The 23448-nt window shown below is 37.1% G+C and overlaps 1 protein-coding gene across 2 annotated transcripts in view; it reads right to left on the bottom strand.

Annotated features, from left to right (window-relative positions):
• THSD7A (thrombospondin type 1 domain containing 7A) overlaps positions 1-23448 on the bottom strand; it is a 375672-nt gene that overhangs the window by 218524 nt on the left and 133700 nt on the right. For both annotated transcript variants that reach the window (XM_037046384.1, XM_037046382.1), the window contains exon 2: positions 12294-13125. In XM_037046384.1, coding sequence (XP_036902279.1) covers positions 12294-13125 — 832 coding nt within the window. The remainder of the gene's footprint in view (positions 1-12293; positions 13126-23448) is intronic.

Here is a 23448-nt window from a genome sequence, read left to right as displayed (position 1 = left end):
AGATACAGGATTAGAGAAAAAAATGAAGTGTGAGGAGAGGCCTAAAATAAAGTTCAATATGCCAAGTACCAATTTTAAAGAAGGAAAACAAAATAAAATACATGTCTCTGCAATGCAGGACTCTAAATGAGTGAGCATATTCTTGATCGGGTTACACAAATAATACATTAATGATTTATTAAATTCCCCTCCCACATGGACATTTTTTTCCTTTTAACATATTTCCTCCCATTTACAACCCTACTTGTTATATTCCAGTCAAGGGGAAAGCCAGCACTACCCACATGAAGCTGGCACAATTGCAGCTAGTAAGTGAAAACAATGGGTGAAGTCACTGTTCCTGCCTAGGAGACACAAGGTCACTGCCCCAGTCCTTGGCCGGGCTGCTCGAGGGAGTTGCTCAAGGAAACTTTTCTCACATTAGCTCAAGGAAGAAAGCTAAACTTAGAACAATCAAATGGGAGGCATTAACAAGGCTCTGAGGAAAAGCAAGAGGTGGAATGGACTTTCAAATTTATGTCAGGGAGGATTAGCAGTGATATCTACAATGTGGTTTAAGGTTAATTCCGGGCCCTAAATCCCTTCCTTTGCCTTAAACATGTTTTAAATGCTACTTAAGAGCTCACCTTTGCTCATCTGTCCCATGATAGGATCATCCTTTAGACCAAAAAACTCCTGAGAGGCAATAGAGAGAGGCGTTGGAAAGACGAATATATTTTAGGCATGATGAGACACATATCTTTAGGATGTGGGAAGTGACCCCGGTGTCATGTTGACATTTCTGAATTTGACGTGTTTATAGGTGGATACTGACAATATTAGCCTTTAGTCCACCATCATCAATGCCAACTAACTGACAGTTATGACTAAATAGCTTAGTGGCTTCAAGATGTATGAACAAGAGGGACAAGATAGAGCTATTTATAAATGCACCAAAGATAAAACTAAATAAACGAATGCTCAGAAACAATTGGAGTACATTTACAATATTTAGAAGAATGATACATTTTCAAGCCCTGCCTGGTGTGTGGCTCAGTGGATTGAGCACGGGCCTGGGAACCAAACAACCAAGGTTCGATTCCCAGTCAGGACACATGCCTGGGTTGCGGGCTGGTTCCCAGTGGGGGACACGTGAGAGGCAGCCATACATTGAAATACATTGATATAAGAAAAAAAAAGAATGATACATTTTCTAATTTCTACAGAGAATATATTTTATTTAACTATGTAACAGCAATTGTTTAGTATTAACCAGGTACAATAATATTAAAATATCTGTGAAAAAATCTATATTCAATATTTTATATATTCCATATTCTACTAGCTGAACGTGACATTTCTCTTGGGGACATTCTTTGACATACTTTGGTTATTTTCTTCATAATATGAAGACATTTCTAATTCCCCATTGGCCTTAATTGACTCCCTATTATTCAGTAAAAGTCTCAAGTTCTAAAACCAAAAGACTCCCTCAAACTGTAATATTTTAACAAATGTTTATTGGGGGCTGACTATGTTGCTAGGCATTGTGAGAGCTGAATAGGAGCTAAGCTATCTTAGTGTGTCTTCCATTAAGTTGCCTATCTAGCCACTCACCTATTGTTATTACAGAGAACATGGAGTTATACATATAAGTAGATATGTTAGTATATTTCCTTACATATATATGACAACTTCTGAGAAAATTTCAACATTTAACAAAATATAGGTTTCAATGAAATCTGGAACTTGACATAATATAAATGAGCTAGTCAGTTTTTTTTTAACAACCCTTACACTTTTTTTTAAAGGAGCCAAGTAAGTTGAAGAAAAGAGCAGAAGGAAATAAAACCAAACTTGGGTCAGACTTTATTTTAGGCAAAGGGATCAAGATGGGAGGTGTGCATAAACTCAAGTGTAAGTTTGAAGAGGAAAAGGTCATGGTTAGTGAGGGGTGCTAAATGAGAATATAAAAATAAAGGGAAGACAAGCTTTTCCTGCTTATAATTCTGACCAGAGCAGTGATCTCGGATCCTCTAAAGCTGGTTTACTGAAGTGTATACAGAGCTATTGGCAGTTGTTCCGACAGCTGGTCTAGTATTTTAAAATGAACAGAAACACCTCTGGAAGGAGCATAACGATGTATATGCTTCCTTTTCACTGAGTATAAATAAGTGTATGCTGTATTTCCTTCCCTACTACTATATTCTGTAATCTAAATGGGGAACTTTCTGGGAATATGTGAAAAATAAGGAAAAGGAAGACTGATATTTCTGCTGAGTCAGGGTGGGGTTGATGATCATATAACCAGATCCAAAGAGGCTGTCTCCCTTAAACCAGAAGAAATCAGGAAGACTCTAAAAATTAGATTTACCTCTAGATTTGAATTACATCCCTATTTGTCGAGAATGAACTCTCACTTCTTAGAAAGTCTTCACAAGAACCCTCTCTTCCTCCTAGACATCCAAGGCAGCACTCGGGTCTCAGGGATGCAATAGCTGGATGGCTCTGGGCGAGGCTTGTTTACTGCCCTCTGTGTTTGCTCTTTCTTGGGTGACCTGGCAAGGTACTTAAAATTTCTCATAGTCAATTTTTGCCATCTCTAACATAGGAATAATAATATCAGCTTTATTTTATATATGGTGATCTTTTAAAATATTTCAATGTAGCCCTGGCTGCTGTGGCTCAGTAGATTGAGTGCTGACCTGCAAACTAAAGGGTTACCAGTTCAATTCCCAGTCAGAGCACATGCCTGGGTTGCAGGCCAGGTCCCCAGTTGGGGGTGTATGAGAGGCAATCACATATTGATGTTTCTTTTCCTCCCTTCCCCTCTCTCTAAAAATAAGTAAAGAAAATCTAAAAAGAATAAAATATTTCAATGTAAAAGTTCTGTTTTATATAATTGCATTTATATAATGTAAAAGTTATTTACATTTATAAATTACATTTATATGATGTAAAAGTTATGTTTTATATAATTCTGTACTTGGCATAGTGCTGAGTACATAAGTGCTTAACTAATACCTGCTTATTGATTAAATGATTATAATATGCATATAACATGGTAATTATATTCATAAATCTCCACTCCCCAATATAGAATTTATTTTATTTATACATACTTATATATATTATAGTTCATTTTATCTATATAAGATAAAATATTTTATAAATATATATACATATAATGGACTAAAATCACTACCACCAATAATGTACTTTTTATGGATAGTCTTTCTTAAGATTTTAGCTAATTATAACACAAACTCATGTAATTAACAAAATATTATTTCCTTCTTTTTTATCTTAGTTTTAATTATTATCATTGTAGTAATACATATAGCATACTTTTATACTTTTTAAATAAATAATATATATATACTGGGATGTGCTCAAAACAGCATTTCTAATAAATGTGGAGAAGGCTGACCTACAGGATATAAAGACCAAACATTGAAGCTTGACCTCCAAGATTTCCCTGGATCTTCTTTAGTCTAGCCTCTCATCCCTTTATAATATTACCTTTAGATGTGTGAATAATCTGCATATATCATATCCTTGAACAATAATCACTGATAAAAATCTCAGTGCCCTTGCACTTGCTAGTCTCATCATTCTCCCATCACTCTCCTCTACCTTGTGCGTACCTACTGGTCCTCAACTCTACCAGCATTTCCTCCACAAAGGTGCTCCACACCATGTCATCTTCCCTTTGGGAAGAACTCACTACCTCAGCTGTTACTTGCCTGTACTCTCTCTCCATATACAGATGTAAGACAAGGCTTCTCATTATATAGCTTTTTTTGTGACTTCTTTCCATAGCAAAGAATAGTGCCTCAAGATTAGGGTCTCTACTTTTTTTTTCATCTCTGTATTCCAACACCCAGAATGTCTTCATCTGTTGCACTTTGCTAAGCACAAAAAATAAATTAGTAAATAAACGCTAAGTTAATTAATTAACTAATAAATAAACCAGCAACAACAAAGAAGTAGTTCTTTGGCTCCAACACTGTATTCTATTGTATACCAGTTATATCCATAAGGGTTAGCAGAAAACAAATTGCAAACTCATATGGGCTAGCTAAATCAGAAGAGTTTAATAAAAGGATTATTAAAAGTGTGGGCAGCATTAAGGAAAATTGTTCAGGGACATGCAGCACCGAGGGGTTAGCAAACATGGGAAGATAATCACCCCAAGGTAATAAAAGGGCCAAGGGAAAGGATTTTCCCAGGATCTGAGAATGACCTAGATAGAACTATAGGACAAGGCTGTAGGACAGGGGATGAAGCCTTTTGTTAGAGAAACGTAGCCAGTGTTGACTCAAGAAGACAGGAAAAAATACCCCAACTTTCCTTTCCTTCCACCTTCATCTGTATGGCTGCTGCCTCCCATGGGTGGAAGCCTATTCATGTTATTATTATTAATTATTAATGCCAGAGATCAGTTTCCGAGCACATAAGCAGGACCTGGAAGGGGTTGGGAGTGGTTCTCCAGGGCAAAATGCCCAGTAATCTGTGCATTTTGGGAGAAGTAAAGGTTCTTGTTAGCCATATGCCATTTACAAAAGACTGAGCTTACTGACTCCATTTCTTTAGTCAGATGTGGCCAGCAAGCTGCTGAGGCAAGCTCATGAGACAGGATGATGGGTAGCTTGGCAGGCAAATTGACACTTCGGGTATTACAGAAAGTTCTTTAATCTAAAAGCCTACTATTTATTCATGAAAAGTAGTAATTTCATAAATGGATTCTGAATAACCTAAAAGTAGTCAGCATTACTTTAAATAGTGAGCCATTTACCCCTGTCTTTTTGGTGAGGTTAGAATTAGATTTGCAATTTCACGGATTCACAAAGTCATAACATGGGAACAAGCCCTCAGGATCATGCAGCACATCCATTGAGTAAAAACTTTGTCGTTACCTTCAAGACTACCGAGAGCTGCCTTATTCTATATGCACTATGCATACATTCATCTAAAGTTTCAGTATGAACTGATTTGTGGAACATGCTGGAAACTAACTTCCTGCCACAAACAACGTAGGATTTTATCTGCAGAGTTTTAGTTATGCTTTTTGTTCAGAGTACATTGGAGTTACATAACTTGGAAGGCTTTGAAAGATTTTTCAACTCCATTCTTCTCTTGAACATCCCTGCTCATTGCCCTCCACATACATGGTTTATGGGTGAGAAAATTGAGTGTCCCAAAGTTTAAACAACTTATTCAACATTGTGTAGCCAAGAGTGTATAGGTTTTCCTATTCTTATTTAATACTTATTTCCCCTACTATCCATTACTTAAATTCCTCTCTTATTGATGCAGTGAATTTTCAGGCTGTTGTAAAGACAGTTGTTTTATGTTCAACTTTTATATCTCCATTCTAGAGAGCAATTCTTAAAGAAAAGGATGGAGTGGTTACCAACTAGTGCTCTAAGGAAAAATAAGAATCAGGCATTAAAAGCTTGTATTGAAAAGATATAAAATTTTCTATTTTTTAAAAAACTATGTTCTGCTTAACAGATTTAATTTTGAAGTTGAAAGGGTTTGTCAGAAAAGCATGAATTTAGAACAAAAATCAGAAAGCTACTTGAAAACTACTCATTACTATCTAAAATGGGAAGGCTGAATTTAAATAAAGATTTAAAAAATGAAATTAATAGCAAAATGACAAAAAATACTCCAAAGTGTATTCTAGGAGTTACAAAAGTATTTTTCCCTTCACATTTTACAGGTTTTTTTTAATGAAAAAAGTTTTTAATTTTGCAAAAAGTTTTTTAATTTTTTTATTTATTTATTTTTAAGAAATTATTTATTTTAATTGTTGTTCAAGTACAGTTTTCTGTCTTTTACTCCCATCCCAGCCCACCTCCCCATTGCTCCCCACCTCCCTCCCATTTCCACCCCCTCTTAGTTTTTGTCCATATGTCCTTTATGCTTGTTTCTGTAAACCCTTCTTCCCCTTTTCCCCAGAAATTCCCTCCCCTCTCCCCTCCAATCTCTGTTAGTCTGTTCTCTATTTCAGTGTCTTTGGTTATATATTGCTTGCTTGTTTGTTTTGTTGTTTAGGTTCCCGTTAAAGGTGAGATCATATGGTATTTGTCTTTCACCGCCTGGCTTATTTCACTCAGCATAATGCTTTCCAGTTCCATCCATGCTGTTGCAAAGGGTAGGAACTCCTTCTTTCTTTCTGCTGCATAGAATTCCATTATGTAAATGTACCATAGTTTTTTATCCATTCATTTACTGCTGGGCACCTAGGTTGCTTCCAACTCTTGGCTATTGTAAATTGTGCTGCTATGAACATTGGGGTGCATAGGTTCTTTTGGATTAGTGTTTCAGAGTTCTTAGGATATAATCCTAGAAGTGGAATTGCTGGGTCAAAAGGCAGATCCATTTTTAGTTTTCTTAGAAAATTTCATACTGTCTTCCATAGTGGAAGACATGCAACCCAATTAAAAAGTGAGCAAAAGACTTGAATAGACATTTCTCCAAGGAGGACATACAGAGGATCCAGAGACACATGAAAAGATGTTCAATATTGCTAGCTATCAGAGAGATGCAAATTAAAACCACAATGAGATACCACTTTGCACCAGTCAGAATGGCCATCATAAACAAAGAAACAAACAACAAGTGTTGGAGAGGTTGTGGGGAAAGGGGACCCTAGTTCACTGTTGGCGGGATTGCAGACTGGTACAACCACTATGGAAAACAGTATGGAATTTTCTCAGAAAACTAAAAGAATTTTTTAGAGCAACTTTAGGTTTCCAACAAAATAGGGAAAAAGTTACAGACATTTTCCATATACCTACTCCTCCTACACAGGCATAAACTCCCCCATTATCAACATCACTCATTAGAGTGATATTTTTTTAAACCAAGGATGAACCTATGAAGACATCTTATAATCAAAGTTCACAGTTTATGTCACAGTTCACTCTTTGTGTTGTGCATTCTACAGGTTTGGACAAAAGTATAATGTTATGTTATAATATCACACAGAGTATTTTCACTGCTCTAAAAATCCTCTGTGTTCCCCTTATTCATCTCTCTCTTCTAAACCCTGGCAACACTGATTTTTTTTAATGGGCTCCACCGTTTGCCTTTTCCAGAGTGTTACCTAGTTGGAATCATAGAGTATGCAGCCTTTTCCGAGCAATTCTGTCACTCAGGAATATGCATTTAAGTCTCTCCACATCTTTTCATGGCTTGAGAGCTCATTTCTTTTTCCCACTGACTAATATTCCATCATTTGGAAGTAGAAGGCTCCATAGTTTATTGATCCACTCACCTACTGAAGGACATCTTGGTTGCTACCAAGTTTTGGCAATTATGAATAAAGCTGCTATAAAAACATGCATGTGTAGATTTTTGTATGGGCATAAGTTTTCAGCTCCTTTGGGTAAACACTGAGAGGTGTGATCGCTGGACCCTGTAGTAAGAATATGTTTACTTTTGCAAGATACTGCCAAACTGTCATGCAACCAGCAATTCCCACCAGCAACGTGGAAGAGTTCCCATTGATCCACTTCCACACTAAGATGTGGCGTGCCAGTGTTAAGGAGTTTGGCGATTTTAACAGGCATGTGATGGCATCTCGTTGTTTCAATTTGCTTTTCCTTCATGACATATGATGTGGAGCATCTTTTCATCTGCCTATTTGGAATCTGTATATACTTTGTGGTGAGGTATCAAGGTCTTTGATTCATTTTTTAATTGAGTTGTTTTCTTTTGTTGAGTTGTAAGCGTTCTTTGTATGTTTGGGGTAACAGCCTTTTCTTTTATGTCTTTTGCAAATAGTTTTCCCAGTGAACTTTTGCTAATGTTTTCTCCAGACCCTATTCTGTTTGCTCTGATTATTTACGTACTAACATAAACTAGTTATTATTATTCACGGAATACAATGAATGGACTTTTCTTGTGACACTAGTCTTTTCTCTTTACTTTCAGCTTTCAGAATTTTCCTGACATTCATTATAGACTTATTTTTTCCCATGGTAACTGCACGAGAACACTGTGGGAATGACTGGTGTGTTTACTAGATGCTCTAACAAGCACACATTTAGCTTTTTACTTTTTGAAGTCTGGTATTATGTGCAGAACTCTTGTACTTAGGTTTATTTCAAATTTTCTTTTTTTTACTATTATAAATGGCATAATTTAATCCTTTGTTGCCATCAATGTCAAACTAATTGCTATTTCCATCTAGGGAATATATTAATCTTGGGATATTATCTTTCTATCCATCTATTCCATTAAGCTATTTTACTACTTATATTTTCAATTGGTTATCTTGAGTTTTCTATAAAATTGGGGAGGGGGAGTCTTGATTTTGCCATCTGCTTTCCAATTTTCATTTATTTCTCCTTTCAACTACACTTACTAGTACTTACCGATGAATGTTAACTGTCAGTGGAAATAATGTGCTGTTTGTCTTATTTTTTACTTTAAAGAGAATGTATCATGTTCCTGAGTGTTCTGGCTTTCAGTTTGATATCTTTTTGTCTGTCTTTCTATATAACAATTGTTCTATATCAGTTCTTCCATGAGGACATTATTTCAGCCTCTTTGAGAACATTAGCCCTGTGAAATTTAAATCTGTGGATAAAATTCTTCCTTAATTTTAGGACAATCTTCTATTATATCTTTGTATTTTTGTTTTGTCTGTTTTAATTGGTCTGGTCTTATCTTCAATAATTCCAGAATTTCATATAGTAATCTCCTTTGTTTCTATATCCATCATTTAAAAAAATTACAGATTACTCCATGTTCTCAATATCATTGCCTCTTCTTATGGCAGAATATTTTCTCACATTTTGTTTCTTCTAATGTGAATTTCATTTCTTGTTTTAGAATTCACCATCTTCTTTGTGTGCTCTGTCAAATCACTTCTAAGCTCATTTAGTTTTCTTAACTCTTCTGTGACTACTGAAATTTTCTCTTTTTGGTTCAGAAAAAAATGTATTACGTTGTCTATTTTTGGTTTCTTGGAGAACGGTTTGCCCATACTTTCACAGCAACTCTTGGCCCGAGGTAATGCTCTACTTAAACTCACTGGTTCACAGGGAGTGATGCAGCATTCATTCACACTGTGTGAGGTGGTTTAAAATTCTCTTCCACTGGTCATCAAAACTAATTCCTCAGTCCATCAAACTGATAGTCTTTTCTTTTTTTAAGATTTTACTTATTTATTTTTAGAGAGAGGGGAAGGAGAAAAAAGGGAGATAAACATCAATGTGCTGTTGCCTCTCACATGCCCCCTACTGGGGACCTGGCCCTCAACCCAGGCAAGTCCCCTGACTGAGAATCGAACTGGCTATCCTTTGGTTTGCAGGCTGGCACTCAATCCACTGAGCCACACCAGCCAGCACTGATAATCTTTTCTTGGCAGTAATAGCACAGTGAGTTTCCTTGCACAGTCCTGCCTATTACGCCCTTCTGTTTTCAAACAGAACTCAAACCCTCTTCAGCAGTCAAGTCATTAATGCAGGCCATGCCCTACCAAAGAGGTCTCATTGGCGTGGCCCCTCAGAACATTTGGGCTACCCACCGATTTGAGTTCACGACAGCTGCAAAGGCATAATGCTGCTCTAAGTTTCCTCTCTCAGCTGCATCTAATTTTGCCACATTCTCCAAATCTTCTCTGTCAACTGTGGTTTGAGACTATGGCTGCGACCATTTCTAATAATCCTAAAAGTATGGACTTCCACATGTAAGTTTTTTCTTATTACTTTGAAAGCAGGAAACAGGGTAGATCTATTTTCTTTAACTTGGATGCTTTAGCAGCAATTCTACTAAAATTATTTTTACTTGTCTATAAATTGCTTCCTCAATATTCTTAGGTTTATTTATCTAAATTCATTTAGCTATTTTAATAAGAGTTTTAAAGATTTTATTACTTTATTTTTACAGATTGAGGAAAGAAAGAAGAAAGAGGGAGTGGAACATCAATGTGAGAAAGAAGCATTGATCAGCTACCCTTTGCACATACCCAGACCGGGAACTGAACCCACAACACAAGCACATGCCCTGCCTGGGCATTGAATCAGCAACTTTTTGGTCCATGCCACAATGATGTGCAACCAACTGACCCACACTGGTCAGGACTAATAAGATTTTGAAGCCACGTTAAATAATTTTTCATCATCTTACATGATAAAATTGTTCCTCAATCTGATGAAATACTTCAAATTTAATCACCAAGTCCAGGATATCTGTGGCCCTGTGCTTTGATGGTGTTATGTATTTAGTCTTCATTTTATTAGCTTTACTGACATGGTATAATGTTTGGGCAAAATTTAGGTCATATCTGATTTTCGCCTCTTCTTCACTAAGACTTTAACTATCCTAATCATATGTTTATTCACATATATTCTTAAATAAAAATAGTTAGCCAATTTAACATTATGTTTAATCAATGCCCTAATAAGTTACAACAAATATGCAACTATAATTTTATTAGAATAGTTAGATAGCTATTTCTAATACAATAAAGCACCTGATAAATCATCTACAGATTTTAAAATATATTTATTTCAAACAACTGGATTGGTATGTTAGGCCCTCTGTCATGGTAGGCACTATCCTAATTACACTTTTAGCTGAGTAGTCAAGATGAAATTAAATGTCGAGAGCATGTTAACTCCAGTGACAGCAGATGGCCCAGGTCATCTTGGAGGCTCATGCAATTACTTGGCAGAGAAGAGATTAAGAAATTAGCAGAATCAGGACTAGTCATAAAAGAATAAAAACAGGAACTGACTTGAAAATACACATGGCAGAGAACCAGAGGTGAACACATCCATACACACTCATACACAGACACTTAAGGAGTCGTAAGGAACGTGACCAGTGACAGCAGGAGAAGCAGCAGCCATAGGTAAAGCCAAGAGAGGAGGGGAGCTGATGACACCAGAAAAGAGAAAGAGCTCATCACTGGTGGGCTGAGTGAAAATATACCTTTCTAAGTCCAAAGAGGGGAGAGAGTCGCAAATATGCTAAAAATAGCGACCACAACAATTCTATACTTAGAGAAATTATTGCCTTAGATTATTAGTTAATTATTTCTCTGTTTACTCGTTAATTTAAACCATATCCAGCAGTAAAAAGGCTTCAAACCAGCTTTCAAAATCTGAGGAGAGCAAAATCACTGGACAAAAATGATTGAAGAAAAATAATGAGAGTGAGAAAGATGAAGCCAAGGGGGTCTGTTAGTAAAGAGCAGACGTCACCCGGTCCCCTTTATGTTCCCAGCAGCCACAGTAAACAGGAAAATACTCTGTTAGAGATTCCCAGGGACCATAAGGAAAAGAGCGCAGCTGCTCACCAGAAGCACATGGGCTGGGACTTCAGCGAAATTCATCTTATGTGCTTTTAATTAAAGAACAGACGTCTGATGGAGTAGATGACATTTTCAATGTCATTTCTACAAGATGTGTGATATAAAATTCTGAGTGATGTTATTTTAACTTCTCAGTTCCGTCCAAATCATAACTGCATAAATATTTCAAAAAACGCATTTCCGCCAATGATCCATATAAGCCACTCCCAGGTGGTCTGGCTTATCCAAGAACAAAACTCAGAATACCCAAAGAACATCGTATCCTTTAGACAATCCTTAATGAATGGTACTCAATACATATTTTCATAACAAATATATCACACACGAGAAAGTCTTTCTTAATATTGTCATAATTTACCCAGAGATAACTTGACAAATAATTTCTGCCTAGAAAATGCAGCCAATTAATTACATGTTTTGCAAACTACAAAACTCATGATTAAATACCATCTACTTAATTTATGTTGATTCTCCTTTCCTTCTCTGGGGAACTTTATTCCATTTTACATTCTTAGGTATAGCTCCCTGAGTTGTTGTTTAGATTTTGTTTATAGGGTAATTCTGAAAATGCAATAAACTTGGAAAGATTACAAGTGTCTTATTCTCAGTAAAGTTAGTTATCTGAATTCCAAGTCCCAAAACTCCAGCCTTTAAATAAGGGGTTTTTTTGTTTGTTTCATTAGAGGTATAAACATCACTATTGACCTAAAGAAGCAGTATCAACTTTCAGAGACTCTCTCATTTTGACAGGAAAATTAAACTCAAGTTGTATACTTCCTGGACATGTGCAAAATGGAAATCATGCCAGGACACCCACAAAGCTTCAATGCCTTAAATGGAAAAAGTTACTCTTGGGGTGGCTCACCCTAGGCTGTGGGCATGTGCATTCCGGGATTTAGCAGAGTGCATGTGAAGGACTCCCCACCCCATGGTCTTGACAGAGAGACACACGTAGTTAGTAGTCAGGAAACGTTACCTCAGGTTAGCAGCTTGGCCTGTCTTGTTCATACAGGTAACCTCTCTGGTTTGATATCCAATCTGGATGTCCCAGTATTTGTTTTCTTGGCGATTCTGTCGGTTTCTGTTTCTCTTTTTCTTAATAAGCTCCCGGGCCTCTGGGTCCTTCACTCCTCTCCCTCGGTCCTTTTCTCGTTCTTTGTTCTTCCCACGTCTCCTCGCTTGTCTCACCTGTCTCGAGTGGGGCATTGAGCACGTGCTCCAAGGTCCCACATGCAAGCTGTACATGCTCTCTTCGGCTTCGCACGGGCTGGACTGGCACACCTGAAACTCCGTCAGGTTTGGACAGCCTGAGCCCCCAAACTGGGGCGGTGCCACCACGTGCCGTGTCCGGTGCTGGAGCCCACTGCCGCACGTCTTAGAGCACCCCGACCAGGCAGAGAACTCAGACACAATGCAATCTTGTTGGCAGGGGATGAGGCAGGCCTGCTCCAGGAGCGGCTTGGGCTCAAAGTACTCACAAATGATATCCTCCGCAGAAATGCCCTTCTCCTTCTCGATGCACGTTATCTCTCTCACCTGAATGCCTTCCTCCCCCTTAATGCACTCCAGGGGTTTCTCCAGGCTTTTTGAAATCACAGGCTGGCACTGATTCCAGGGGCCTAGCCTCCAGTCATATAACTCTTTGTGCCAGTCACAAACTTTGAAGCAGTTTTGCTGGTTACTGGGTCTCTCGGCCTGCTTACAGTTGGTGTGTAACGTTGTCCATCCCTCCACGTGAGCGCACCACACAGCCCGGGTCTGAATGCCTCCTGGGCCACATTCGTCTCCCATGCATCGGCCCCACGGACCTAAAAATGACATAAGAGTTAACAGTTCTACCGGAAGAAAACCAGAGGTTACTTGACGTTCCAGAAAGACATACCAAGACCTAGTACATTCACTTCCCTGAAGTGTTATAAAGTAGGTCTCTCTACATTGTTGCAAAGTAATGATCTGCACTCGGTATTGCAGAAGGGGAACTGTGTCAGAGTCTATATAAGGTAACTGCTGGGACAATTTCACTCCGGGTCCTTTCGGGATTATTAAAAGATTGCTTTTATTCATTTCCTTAATTTAAGGTTGTTAAAGAACCCACACTCATGAAGGACATCAGAAATTAGTCACAGTGAAAACCTCAGAACCATCGTCGATTTTGGTAACTGGGAAAGAAAAGGGACCCATATGAACTTAGGTTGCAGGCTTTTCTTTCTCAAGCAATGAATTGTCTTGTAGAATATGCTCTGTTCTGCCTCATTTTCTATTGCAATGCATTGTGACTATGAGAGTCTAATAGTCGTGTGTGTGTGCCGACAGAAGTGTTTACTTGCTGGTGACCGAAAGGAAAAATCTTCATTTAAGCACATTTTGCCTTGAAAGTTATCATTTTTCTCATCTTTCCAGTGAAGTATAAAAAATAAACAAGAGAATTTAAATTTAACTATGAGACCATTGCTATTTTCTGAACATTGAAGAGCTATTTGGAATTTTATCAAGCTATTCATTTCCGAGGTGTGTACTATGTGGTATTACGGAGCTATGTCATGGGATACTTAAATCAGAGGCTTTAGTCTGAAATGCGGGCCTTTTACCTTTGAATCCTTCTTAGCCTAGAGTGAAACCCTCTTACATCTGCATGCATTATTTCTTTTTTAATGTAGATAACAGAAGCTCAGTGCTTGAACTGCCAGATCTTAATTTGTGAAATTGAGAATTACATTATCTTGGAATTTTAAAGAAACGTGATGTTCCCATAGTTGCATGATTCTCACAACATGGTCCATGGAACTGGAGAAACTGTCCAATGTAGCCTAGAGCCCTCTTCAACAGGTTGTGTGGGCAGGTGAGGGCCAGCACTCAGGGTTGGGCTTCAGGGTCTCCCCCCACCACCCCACAACCCTCCTTCCTTCCTCATTGTCGCTTCTATAAGAAAAGGTCCATTATTATTATTATTATTATATTTATTTTATATATGTTGAGATTATGAAAGACTTTGTCTGACAAGATGTTTCTGTTGTTGTAGAGTAAAAACCACTCAACGAGGCCAACAGATTCATCTATGGATGAGAAGAACTGGTAACAAGAAAAGGAAATGATGTGCCAGGCTCACATCCTGACTGAATAACAAAACCATCCTTCATTTCAGATTCCAATTCTAACTTTAGTTGTATGATTTATCCTAGATTTTAGAGCTTGAGACTTAGCTATGTCTATACAAGATGATTAATCTATGAAGAATGAAATAGGAAGAACATGCTTATCATATTTAACTTAAATATTTAATTTTGTTTAGCTAGGAAGATGTTTACAATTTGATAATGTTAACTTCATGACAAATGGAATAATGGAGTTGAAAACAGGAAAGGGATTGACTGAAAACACTGTGCCAACTAATTATTGTTGCATGAATTGTATACAATAAGAATTGTATATTTGGTGTACCCATATCATTACTGTATGTAGTTCACATGTGAAGAGTTATAAAGAATTTAAAGGACACTTAGAGAAACAGCCCTTCCATACCACTGATTTCAAAACTGTATGAGCTAAGAAAGTCAGTGAATTCATTATATCTATCCACATATAATACTTGATGATATTTTGATATTATTTTTATTTTGTCAAAGGAAGTTATCTACTCATAAATTTGTTGATACCCTCTTAGAGATTTTATAAATATTCAGTTCAAGAATTACAAAACCTAGGACCCTTCTCAATATGGGAACATAGTAATATGTATACATTTTAGAATTAATTCCACATATCTCTGGCACTCATTCCTTTTCCTCACTGTGCTTGAACAAACCAGTAATCCTTATTTCCCATCCTAAACACAGCATATAAAGATAAATTTATGTTGGACACTCAAGTTAGGAGTAACCTATACACCATTATATCTAAGTTTCAAAATATAAGTGTCTTGCATAAATTAAGAGTCTAGATTCCAGATATAACTGAGAACTTCTTGATACTTTATTGTTTTCTAATCTTTGATATTAATTAAAAAATTAGACTGATTACTCAGATTAGGAGTATTAAGGAGTTAATCTTTTATCCTCAAAATAAAAATTTAAAAAATTAGAGCAAATTATAAATTTGGCATTTAAAAATACTTAACTGTACTTTGCAGGGAGGTTATATGATTATTAATGGGTGTGTTTAAACTAACTGATGACAATTAATACTTTATCATAGAAACCTGGGCATATAAAATGTGAACTGACTTCAAGTCTGCATGTAATTACTGAGTAAGGCAAACACACACCAAAAACAAGATATCAAAAACTATGAAGCAGAACTACACAAGATGAGTTAACTATTAAATTTGAAATTACCATAAGAACTGGTAAGGATATTTAACTCTTACAAACTAAGTTTTAGCAAAGATTCCAGGGTGACTTCTAAGCTTTTACAAAAATAAAAGTACATGACAGTTACTTGGAAAATGACTCATTTACTGACATCAAATTAGGGAGCACTCCCTTTTCACCCATGCTCGCAACACCTGCATGTTCCTCACTCATGTTCATCACAATTTCAGTTAGTTTACTGCGTAATTGTTGGCCAAATGTCTGTTTATCACATTAGACTGACTCTATGACCTAAAGACAGAACTTTGCATGTTTTTTACATAGGAACTTCCTCAATCATTCTGTTCAGAGAAGAGAGGACTTCGTTTGTAAATCTAATATCCAAAGAGCTACATGTTTGAAGTCAATGGCAGTGCAAATAAAGCAACTGAGTTCAAGAAAACTTTTAAACGATGTCATACACATTGATGAAGAGTAAGCATTGTTAAAGCTTACTTCATTAGGAAAGGCATGCATTCTCAATACAAATACAATCAAATTTTCATTCCAAAAATATCCTCACAGATTCCTATGAATAATCTATTGATAGCTAACCCTGTTGGGTTTATCTTATTCCAAGCATATTTACACTGAGAACCAGAAGACAGGCAATCTTGAGAAAACTCCGTGGAGATCTATGAAAAATACCCTCTAGGCTGAAGGAAGATAGAATGTATGAGGTGCCAGGGAAAGGGGTGGTGGCAGAAGAATCACCAGTGAACCTGGAGAAAACTCATTCACTCTGCAGGCTTTCACTGCTGTCTTATCTTTTCACTGCACCTTGGATATTACACGTGTCCGATTAACAGACCTTTTGAAAAATCAGATCTCTACCACGATGAAGGGCTGTCTACTTCTTTCCTCCAGCAGTTTTAAAATAATCACACATTGAACAGAAAAGGGGCACATCTAAAATTGCTTTTGACAGCTAAGAATTGTTAGACCAATTAGCTGCCGTGTGTCATGGAGAACAAATGTTTCTAAAGGCAACTTGAAAGCACAATATGCAAACTCTAGCAAGGAAAACACAAAGTCCCCTCCTGAGCACAATATGAAACTGTGATATTGAATTCCTTTATCTTTGCATAATGGTACACTGGTGTTGGAAAGGTGGTATGTGTGCACACATGTGTAAGTGTGTGTGTGGATATTTGCTTTTTAACAAGAATAGAAAGAATTTACATTGGTTTAAAACTTGCTTTATTTATTGTTCTTGTTTACAATAACATACTGAGGACTTGGAATCTAACTGCACAAAGCAAAGGATAGGCAGCTTTTAAGTTAAGGCCTTAGATAATATTCCTTTATAAATGGAAATGTATTTCTGCATAGGGTTGTGTTCCTTCAGTATCATATAACACACATTAAGGATATAGTTCAAAAAAATATATGTAGAACATTTAGCCTGGCACAATTTATGTGAATCAAGAAAGAAATATTGGAAATTTTATTTTACTAAAAAAAAGTTAAAGCAATTGTTTGTATACCCAAAATATTTATGTGATTGATAAGTTCACAACACAAATATTTTCAGTTGGAATTGATGCAAGATCATGCACAATTGTTGTAACAACTTTAAATTAGTGCTGCTTGGCTTAGTTTTCCATAGACCAGTGCTTTAAATATAATTCTTAATGAACTTGTCAAAAATGTTGATAGGAATGTTGATAGGAAGAGGGTTTTATAACAGGCCTATTCTTTTCATGTCATTCAAAACTATCTTTATTTTAGTCTACAATAGATGGCCTTTTAAATTTAAAATTAGTATTTTGCTCACCACATTCAACACTGACTTCTTCTAAGGCTCTGTTTTATATGTCAAGGGCACAAGAACAATATAAAGCTCAGTCTATAAAAGGCCACATTATTGACAGGTGGCGAGCAACTGTTCCAAATAGCCTCATAAAAGAAAAACACTATAAAAGGAGCACAAGAAAATTATGCAAACTACTTCCTGTCCTTGTTTGCTGTAAAGTCTCAGAGGCGCCAGTTTCTTGTTAGACTAAATATGTTTGCTCCACTCCAAGGAGATGGTGCATATTCCCTCCTGGATCTGTTCATGGAACAGCGGGTTCTAGTTCGCCAAGATCCAGGAGTACACAAACAGCTTACTGATATACTAAATTCTGTCTCATGAATGCTGCATAGGATCTTATGTGGAAATCCATAGTTCATCTAATTTTAAGAAACTATTTGTTTTTACTCAACAAGTTGGTTTACAAAAAATCAGAAATTACTGCTACTTAATAAAACTCCTCATAAATCCCATAAATTGCAGGTAAGTAGTTTTGCTGGCATCCTACTAGGCAATTAAAATGCACATTTACATCATTTTGGAATTGTGCTGTAAGTGGTTTTATACTCTACTTTTTTACTTCACAGTACGCTATAATTCCCTTTCAGCAGACACGAGGGGCTGTTACCCACTCACACAAACACACATGAGACAGAGCCTATGAGACACTCAGTCTCATACACTCTTCATAATTCCACAGCTAAATCCATACTATAGTGGCACAGCATGTTGTATTAATTTACCATGATTTATCTAATTGATATTCTACTTGTGAAAATGTAGCTCTTTTTTTCTAATTGTTTACAACATTAAAAAGTATGTTACAACAAGCATCTATTGTTGTACACTGGTCAAACAATTTAGTCAAAAGTTTTACAAATTTTCAAGTTTTTGATATAACTAGAATTACAAAAATGCCCAACAAAACATGCCACGTTTGCCATCGTACCAGCAATTCATGAGTATGTATTTTTTCCTCATATGTACAGACTTCTATTTCTCCAGGTTTGGGCATCTATCAAGGGACTCATAGGTGCTTACTTTATCACCGGATCCTTCCTTTGACTATTTTGACTGTTAAGACAGTCTTTATTCCTTTAACCCAAATCCTCTGTGTACTGCGGTCTCCAGAAAGACTTCAAAGCTTCCTGAGAATGATACTATCCTTCTTATTTCTTAACACTGAAATATAATTTTACCTGTTTTATGCTCATTTGGTCATTTAAAATGATTTTTTTTTTTTGCTGTGGATAGAAGCAAGCATGTGGGCTTAAATGTCTGTCTTGAAGTGGTCCCATAGATCATTTGAGTGCCTGGGGCTGTGCTATTCAATATAATACTAATTAATTTAATTATAAATATGCACACTGTCTAGGGAACCTCTTTGTATGGATTTATGAACACAACAATTAAATTTTGTATATTTACTGACATAAAGTAGTTTAAAATTTATTTTTTAAAAACAAAAGGGGAGCTCATAGCTTTTTGACTTGAGTTTTAATTTAGTGTAATTTAATTTTAATTTAAAATATAATTCTCAAATGACAGATCACTTTGGTGGATAAGGAAAGATCACTCAGAAATCAAGCTGAGCTTTCAACTTCAATATTAATTAAACTTTAAAAGAAATTATGTTAAGAATAGCAAATTAAATTTACAAAATCAGGACAAGTTCTTTAAATTTGATGAGAGAATGAATGAGGAATCAGTGACTGTGATAGCTGATTTTACAGTTGCCAAATATAGAAGTATCTATTTTCAGGTTCTATCATGTTTGATTTCTCTTAAAAAAGTGTTTAACCTCTTTGAATCCTGCTTCTCCCCACTTGAAAAATATAATATAAAATATGTCATTAACTTCCATCATCTCATAATAGTATCTGAACCATAAGCTAAGTATTAATATTATGAAGTACGGCATGTGAAAAATAAGTTTACTCCCACTCTTTAAATTATTCTAGCTGGGAAATAATCCCATAAACATGTAACAGATTAGCAGGAGAAAATACTCAACATTTAAGATGATTTTACTTCTGGGGGTGCCATCAGTTATGAGACCCAAAGGTCCATTATGCAGCTGAGGTTTATATGTATCACGAACAAAGGAGAAGGGGAACAAAGTTGTGGGACTTTAAAGAGAAAGCAGATAATTAATTCACAGGCTGATAAGAAAGGAGAAACATTTCAGGTTAAAAAAAAAATTCTTGCTGGGCAACCGAGAAACAGTGGGAAATCTCTCACAGAGAGAAATCTGTGATTTCTTTATGAGATTTTTGTCTGGATCTTCCCTGCCTGCATATTTAATTCATATATTGCTAAGATAAATATGCTAAGGCTCCCTTCTTGAAGCACAAATTATTTACTAAGACACAGTAGTAAACCAGGACCTGGTATGGGTGTGTGTTTATGTACGATAGATAGATAGATAGATAGATAGATAGATAGATAGATAGATATGTAGATAGATGTATGTGAGATGTACTTTTTCTTTTCCTCTAAGGGTGAGTAATTCTCTGATGCAAAACTCACAGTCTTGCTTCTAAACCCTAGGTGTCTGTGCTATAACTCTCCTATTAGGTCTAGCCAGAGATGCCACACAGCCATCTTATCTATCTGAAATCCGTCTAATAACATCATCTGTCTAGTAATATCAGATCTGTGGGCGACTGTGACCTGAGTAGCTTAATAGCTTGTACACAGCCTGGACCTGTGGGAGAGGTCTCCACTGCAGGGTCCATTCATCACTGGCAGTCTTCCAAGTCCACCAATAAGTAGACCATGGCAGTATTCCCAAGTGTGATATGTGCTGCTCTCAGAATGCAAAGAGGCTGTGGTGGCCAGCCTCCAACGTGGTCCCTGCGTCTTGGTGTTCCTGCCTTTCTACAGTTCACTCTAACACTGAATAGATGTGACCTGTGAAACTGCTCGTATATTGCAGAAATATTGGTCTGCAATGTAAAAGTCTAGGTCAGAAAGGACTAGTGGCTTCTGACTTGCCTTCTCTTGGTTAATTCATTCTGGAAGAAATTGGCTGGAATGTCACGAGGGTATCCAAGCAGCCTTTTGGAAAGGAACTGAGACATCTGCCAACAGCCATGTGGGTGACCCATGACCTTGCTGGAAGCAGATCACCTCAGCACCAGTCAAGCCATCAGAATGCAGGCCTGGCCAATGTCTTTCTGGGCCACAATCTCATGACAGAGCCTGACTTAAAACCACCCAGCTGAGCTGCTTCCAAATCTCTGACACATAGACATCAGAAGATAATAAAAGATTTACTAGTTCCAGTCTGCTAAAATGTGAAGTAATGTGTTATGTAACAAGAGATATCTGACACAGGTACCCAGGAGAGGTATGCTGCCATAACCAAAAATCTAAAATATGGGCATTGGGCGGAAGCTGGGAGGACAGTGAGGAAGGTACTAGTAAAAGGGTTTTGAAAAGACTGCTAGAAGTCTAATAATGGCTGCCAGTAAGAACTTCAAAAGATGTGAGAAGAGTGTTATTGGGAACCTGAGGAAAGGGGATTCTTGTTATATCCCGGCAGACAGTTTAGCAATATTGTCACCTGTGTCATACAGAAAATATCCCTAGTAAGCTGGAGGATCTAAGATTTCTTAATCAGAGTGCAGAAGGTGCCATGTGGGACCTTCTTTTCTTAGCAGGGTGTCTCGAATACAGTACTCGCCACTTCTCATTCACCAAATCCAAGTAGCATGTCTTGAATACAAAGGACCAATGTGAACTTCTGAGGATCGTCAAGACAATCCAGGTCCCGCCCAACCGTGTTTTTGATGAAAGGCAGAAGTGTTCCATTGTCCTCAGGGCGAGGGAGTGAATGTGCCCGCCGGACATTCTCCAGTGAAAGCAAACAGCTTCTGATCCTTTTTACTAATGGGAATTGAGAAAACATCTTTGCTAGACCGGTATCTCCCAGTGCCAAACACAGTGTTGATTTGTTTTAGTTTAGATATTGCCTTTTCTTCTCAGCTGCAATTGGACCTAACACCTGGTTCGGTTTACAGCAGATTGCTGTCATCTTCTGTGACCCATCCAGTTTTCTTTGACTTCTTTCAAGAACAGTCCAGGTTCATTGGACAGGAATTTAATATAGATTGCCTCCCCTGCATCTTTGGAATGTTTAATGTGGCAGTAATTTTGGAATTTCCCCCATGGATCATATGCTAGAGCATTGCATAAAATGTGTCACTTCCTAGCTACAATTTGTCACAATCTATCAAAAAGTCAGAGTCTCAGCAACTCTCAGTAGTAAGCAACTGTATGTCAGCCTGGCAGATGAGAAAGCAAAGCATTTATCCACTTTCCTCTGTTCTCCATTGGTCAAGAATGGTCCCAGGACCATTCACATTAGCTCCCTCACAATTTCAAATTGTGCATGAGTGAATGCTGAGAGCGTTTTCAAAGTTGTCTTGCATTACAGTGTCACAGAAGCTCTGAGGAAAAATTAGGGTCCTCAGCCTGTCATAAGTTGCAGTTGGTCTGCACCTGCCTGAATCAGGTTAAACCTGTGTGAAACTGGACGTCACAGGAGTTACTGGAGCTGGAGGTGGAGTGAAGAGGATTTAAAATGGCACACAGGTGACATGCCATGCCTACCAAATGGTGAAGGTTTTTGTTTGTTTTTTTTGCATCTTCTTTTTCTTTTGCTGAAGATTTATGAATTTTTATCACATTTATTTTATGCATTCAACAGATATGTAGTGTGAGGCTACAATAAGCAAGCAGAATAGATATGTATTAAGATAAAGGACTATAAAAGGTGGAGATGACCCAAATATCTATCAGTGGGTAAGTAGATAAACGAAGCGTGGTATACACATGCAATTGAATATTACTCAGCCTTAAAGAAACTCTGATGTGTGCTACAACATGAATTAGCCTTGAAAACTTATGCTAAGTGAGATAAGCTACACACAAAAGGGCAAATATTGTGTGATCCCATTTATATGATGTACCCAGAAGGACAAAATGTACAGAAATAAAAGGTGGAATAGCACCAGAGGGTGAGGTGAGTGGGGAATGGGGAACTGCTCTTTGCTGGGTTCACAGTTTGTGTCTGGAATGATTAAAATGTTCTGGAGAAGGCTGCTGGTGATGGTTGCACAACAATGCGAGTGAACCTAGGACCACTGAATTGTTCACTTAGAAGTAGTAAAACGGCAAATTTTACATTATCCATTTTACCATAATAAAAAAATAACACGGCAGCAAACTTTGGCAAACACTTTTTATATTCACATTTATAATCCTATGAAACTTAGAGGATACAGCAGTAACTTCCAAGGTTCTAGGAAATTACTGCCAAGTTATAAAGCCTTGGGGAACTCTTAACTTCCTTAGACCTAGAAGCAGTTTATTTGAGACCTTTAAGCCAAAAGGGAAGGGCCAATTATAGACCTGATAGACTCTTCCTTGCCTTATAAAACACACTGAAAAAAAAAAAAAGAGATGCTCAGAGATGCCACCCTTATCTTAGGTCTAATGCCTAGCATGTTAAATATGTAGCTATCATTAGAAATAACATATTCCACGTCCTTCTTCTGATGTTACACTGTTCATTGCCTACCTCAATAACCACAAAATAGTTTTAGCCAGAAATGTGAGATGGTATATGCTATTTTTCATTTTGCAAAATGAAAAACAAAAATGAAATGGAAGTAACAACCTGTTGATGTCTGTGCTACATCCATCGTCCACCTAGAACATGGTATTCTGTGACTATAAAAGGGGGATACATAAATTTTTGCCCATATTCTGGTTAACAAATATACACAGAGCTGATATTTTTTATAAAGCTCATTTTCAGATGTACAGTACATTTTAGTATTCCCTTGTGTACAGTAAACTGCTCCTGTAAGACAGGACCAAATTAGTTTTCCCCCCCAATGTTATATAACAATTAATAAAGTCAGAAAAAAATCATGCTAATTTCTTCATTTCTGGCACTGGGTCAAGACTGGTTTCATTAC

The sequence above is a fragment of the Sturnira hondurensis genome, unplaced genomic scaffold (assembly GCF_014824575.4).
Source record: "Sturnira hondurensis isolate 20B ecotype Veracruz unplaced genomic scaffold, ASM1482457v3 Scaffold0005252, whole genome shotgun sequence".
Lineage (NCBI taxonomy): Eukaryota > Metazoa > Chordata > Mammalia > Chiroptera > Phyllostomidae > Sturnira > Sturnira hondurensis.
Note: the sequence above shows the minus strand (reverse complement) of the source record. Positions and strands in the feature narration are given on the sequence as shown.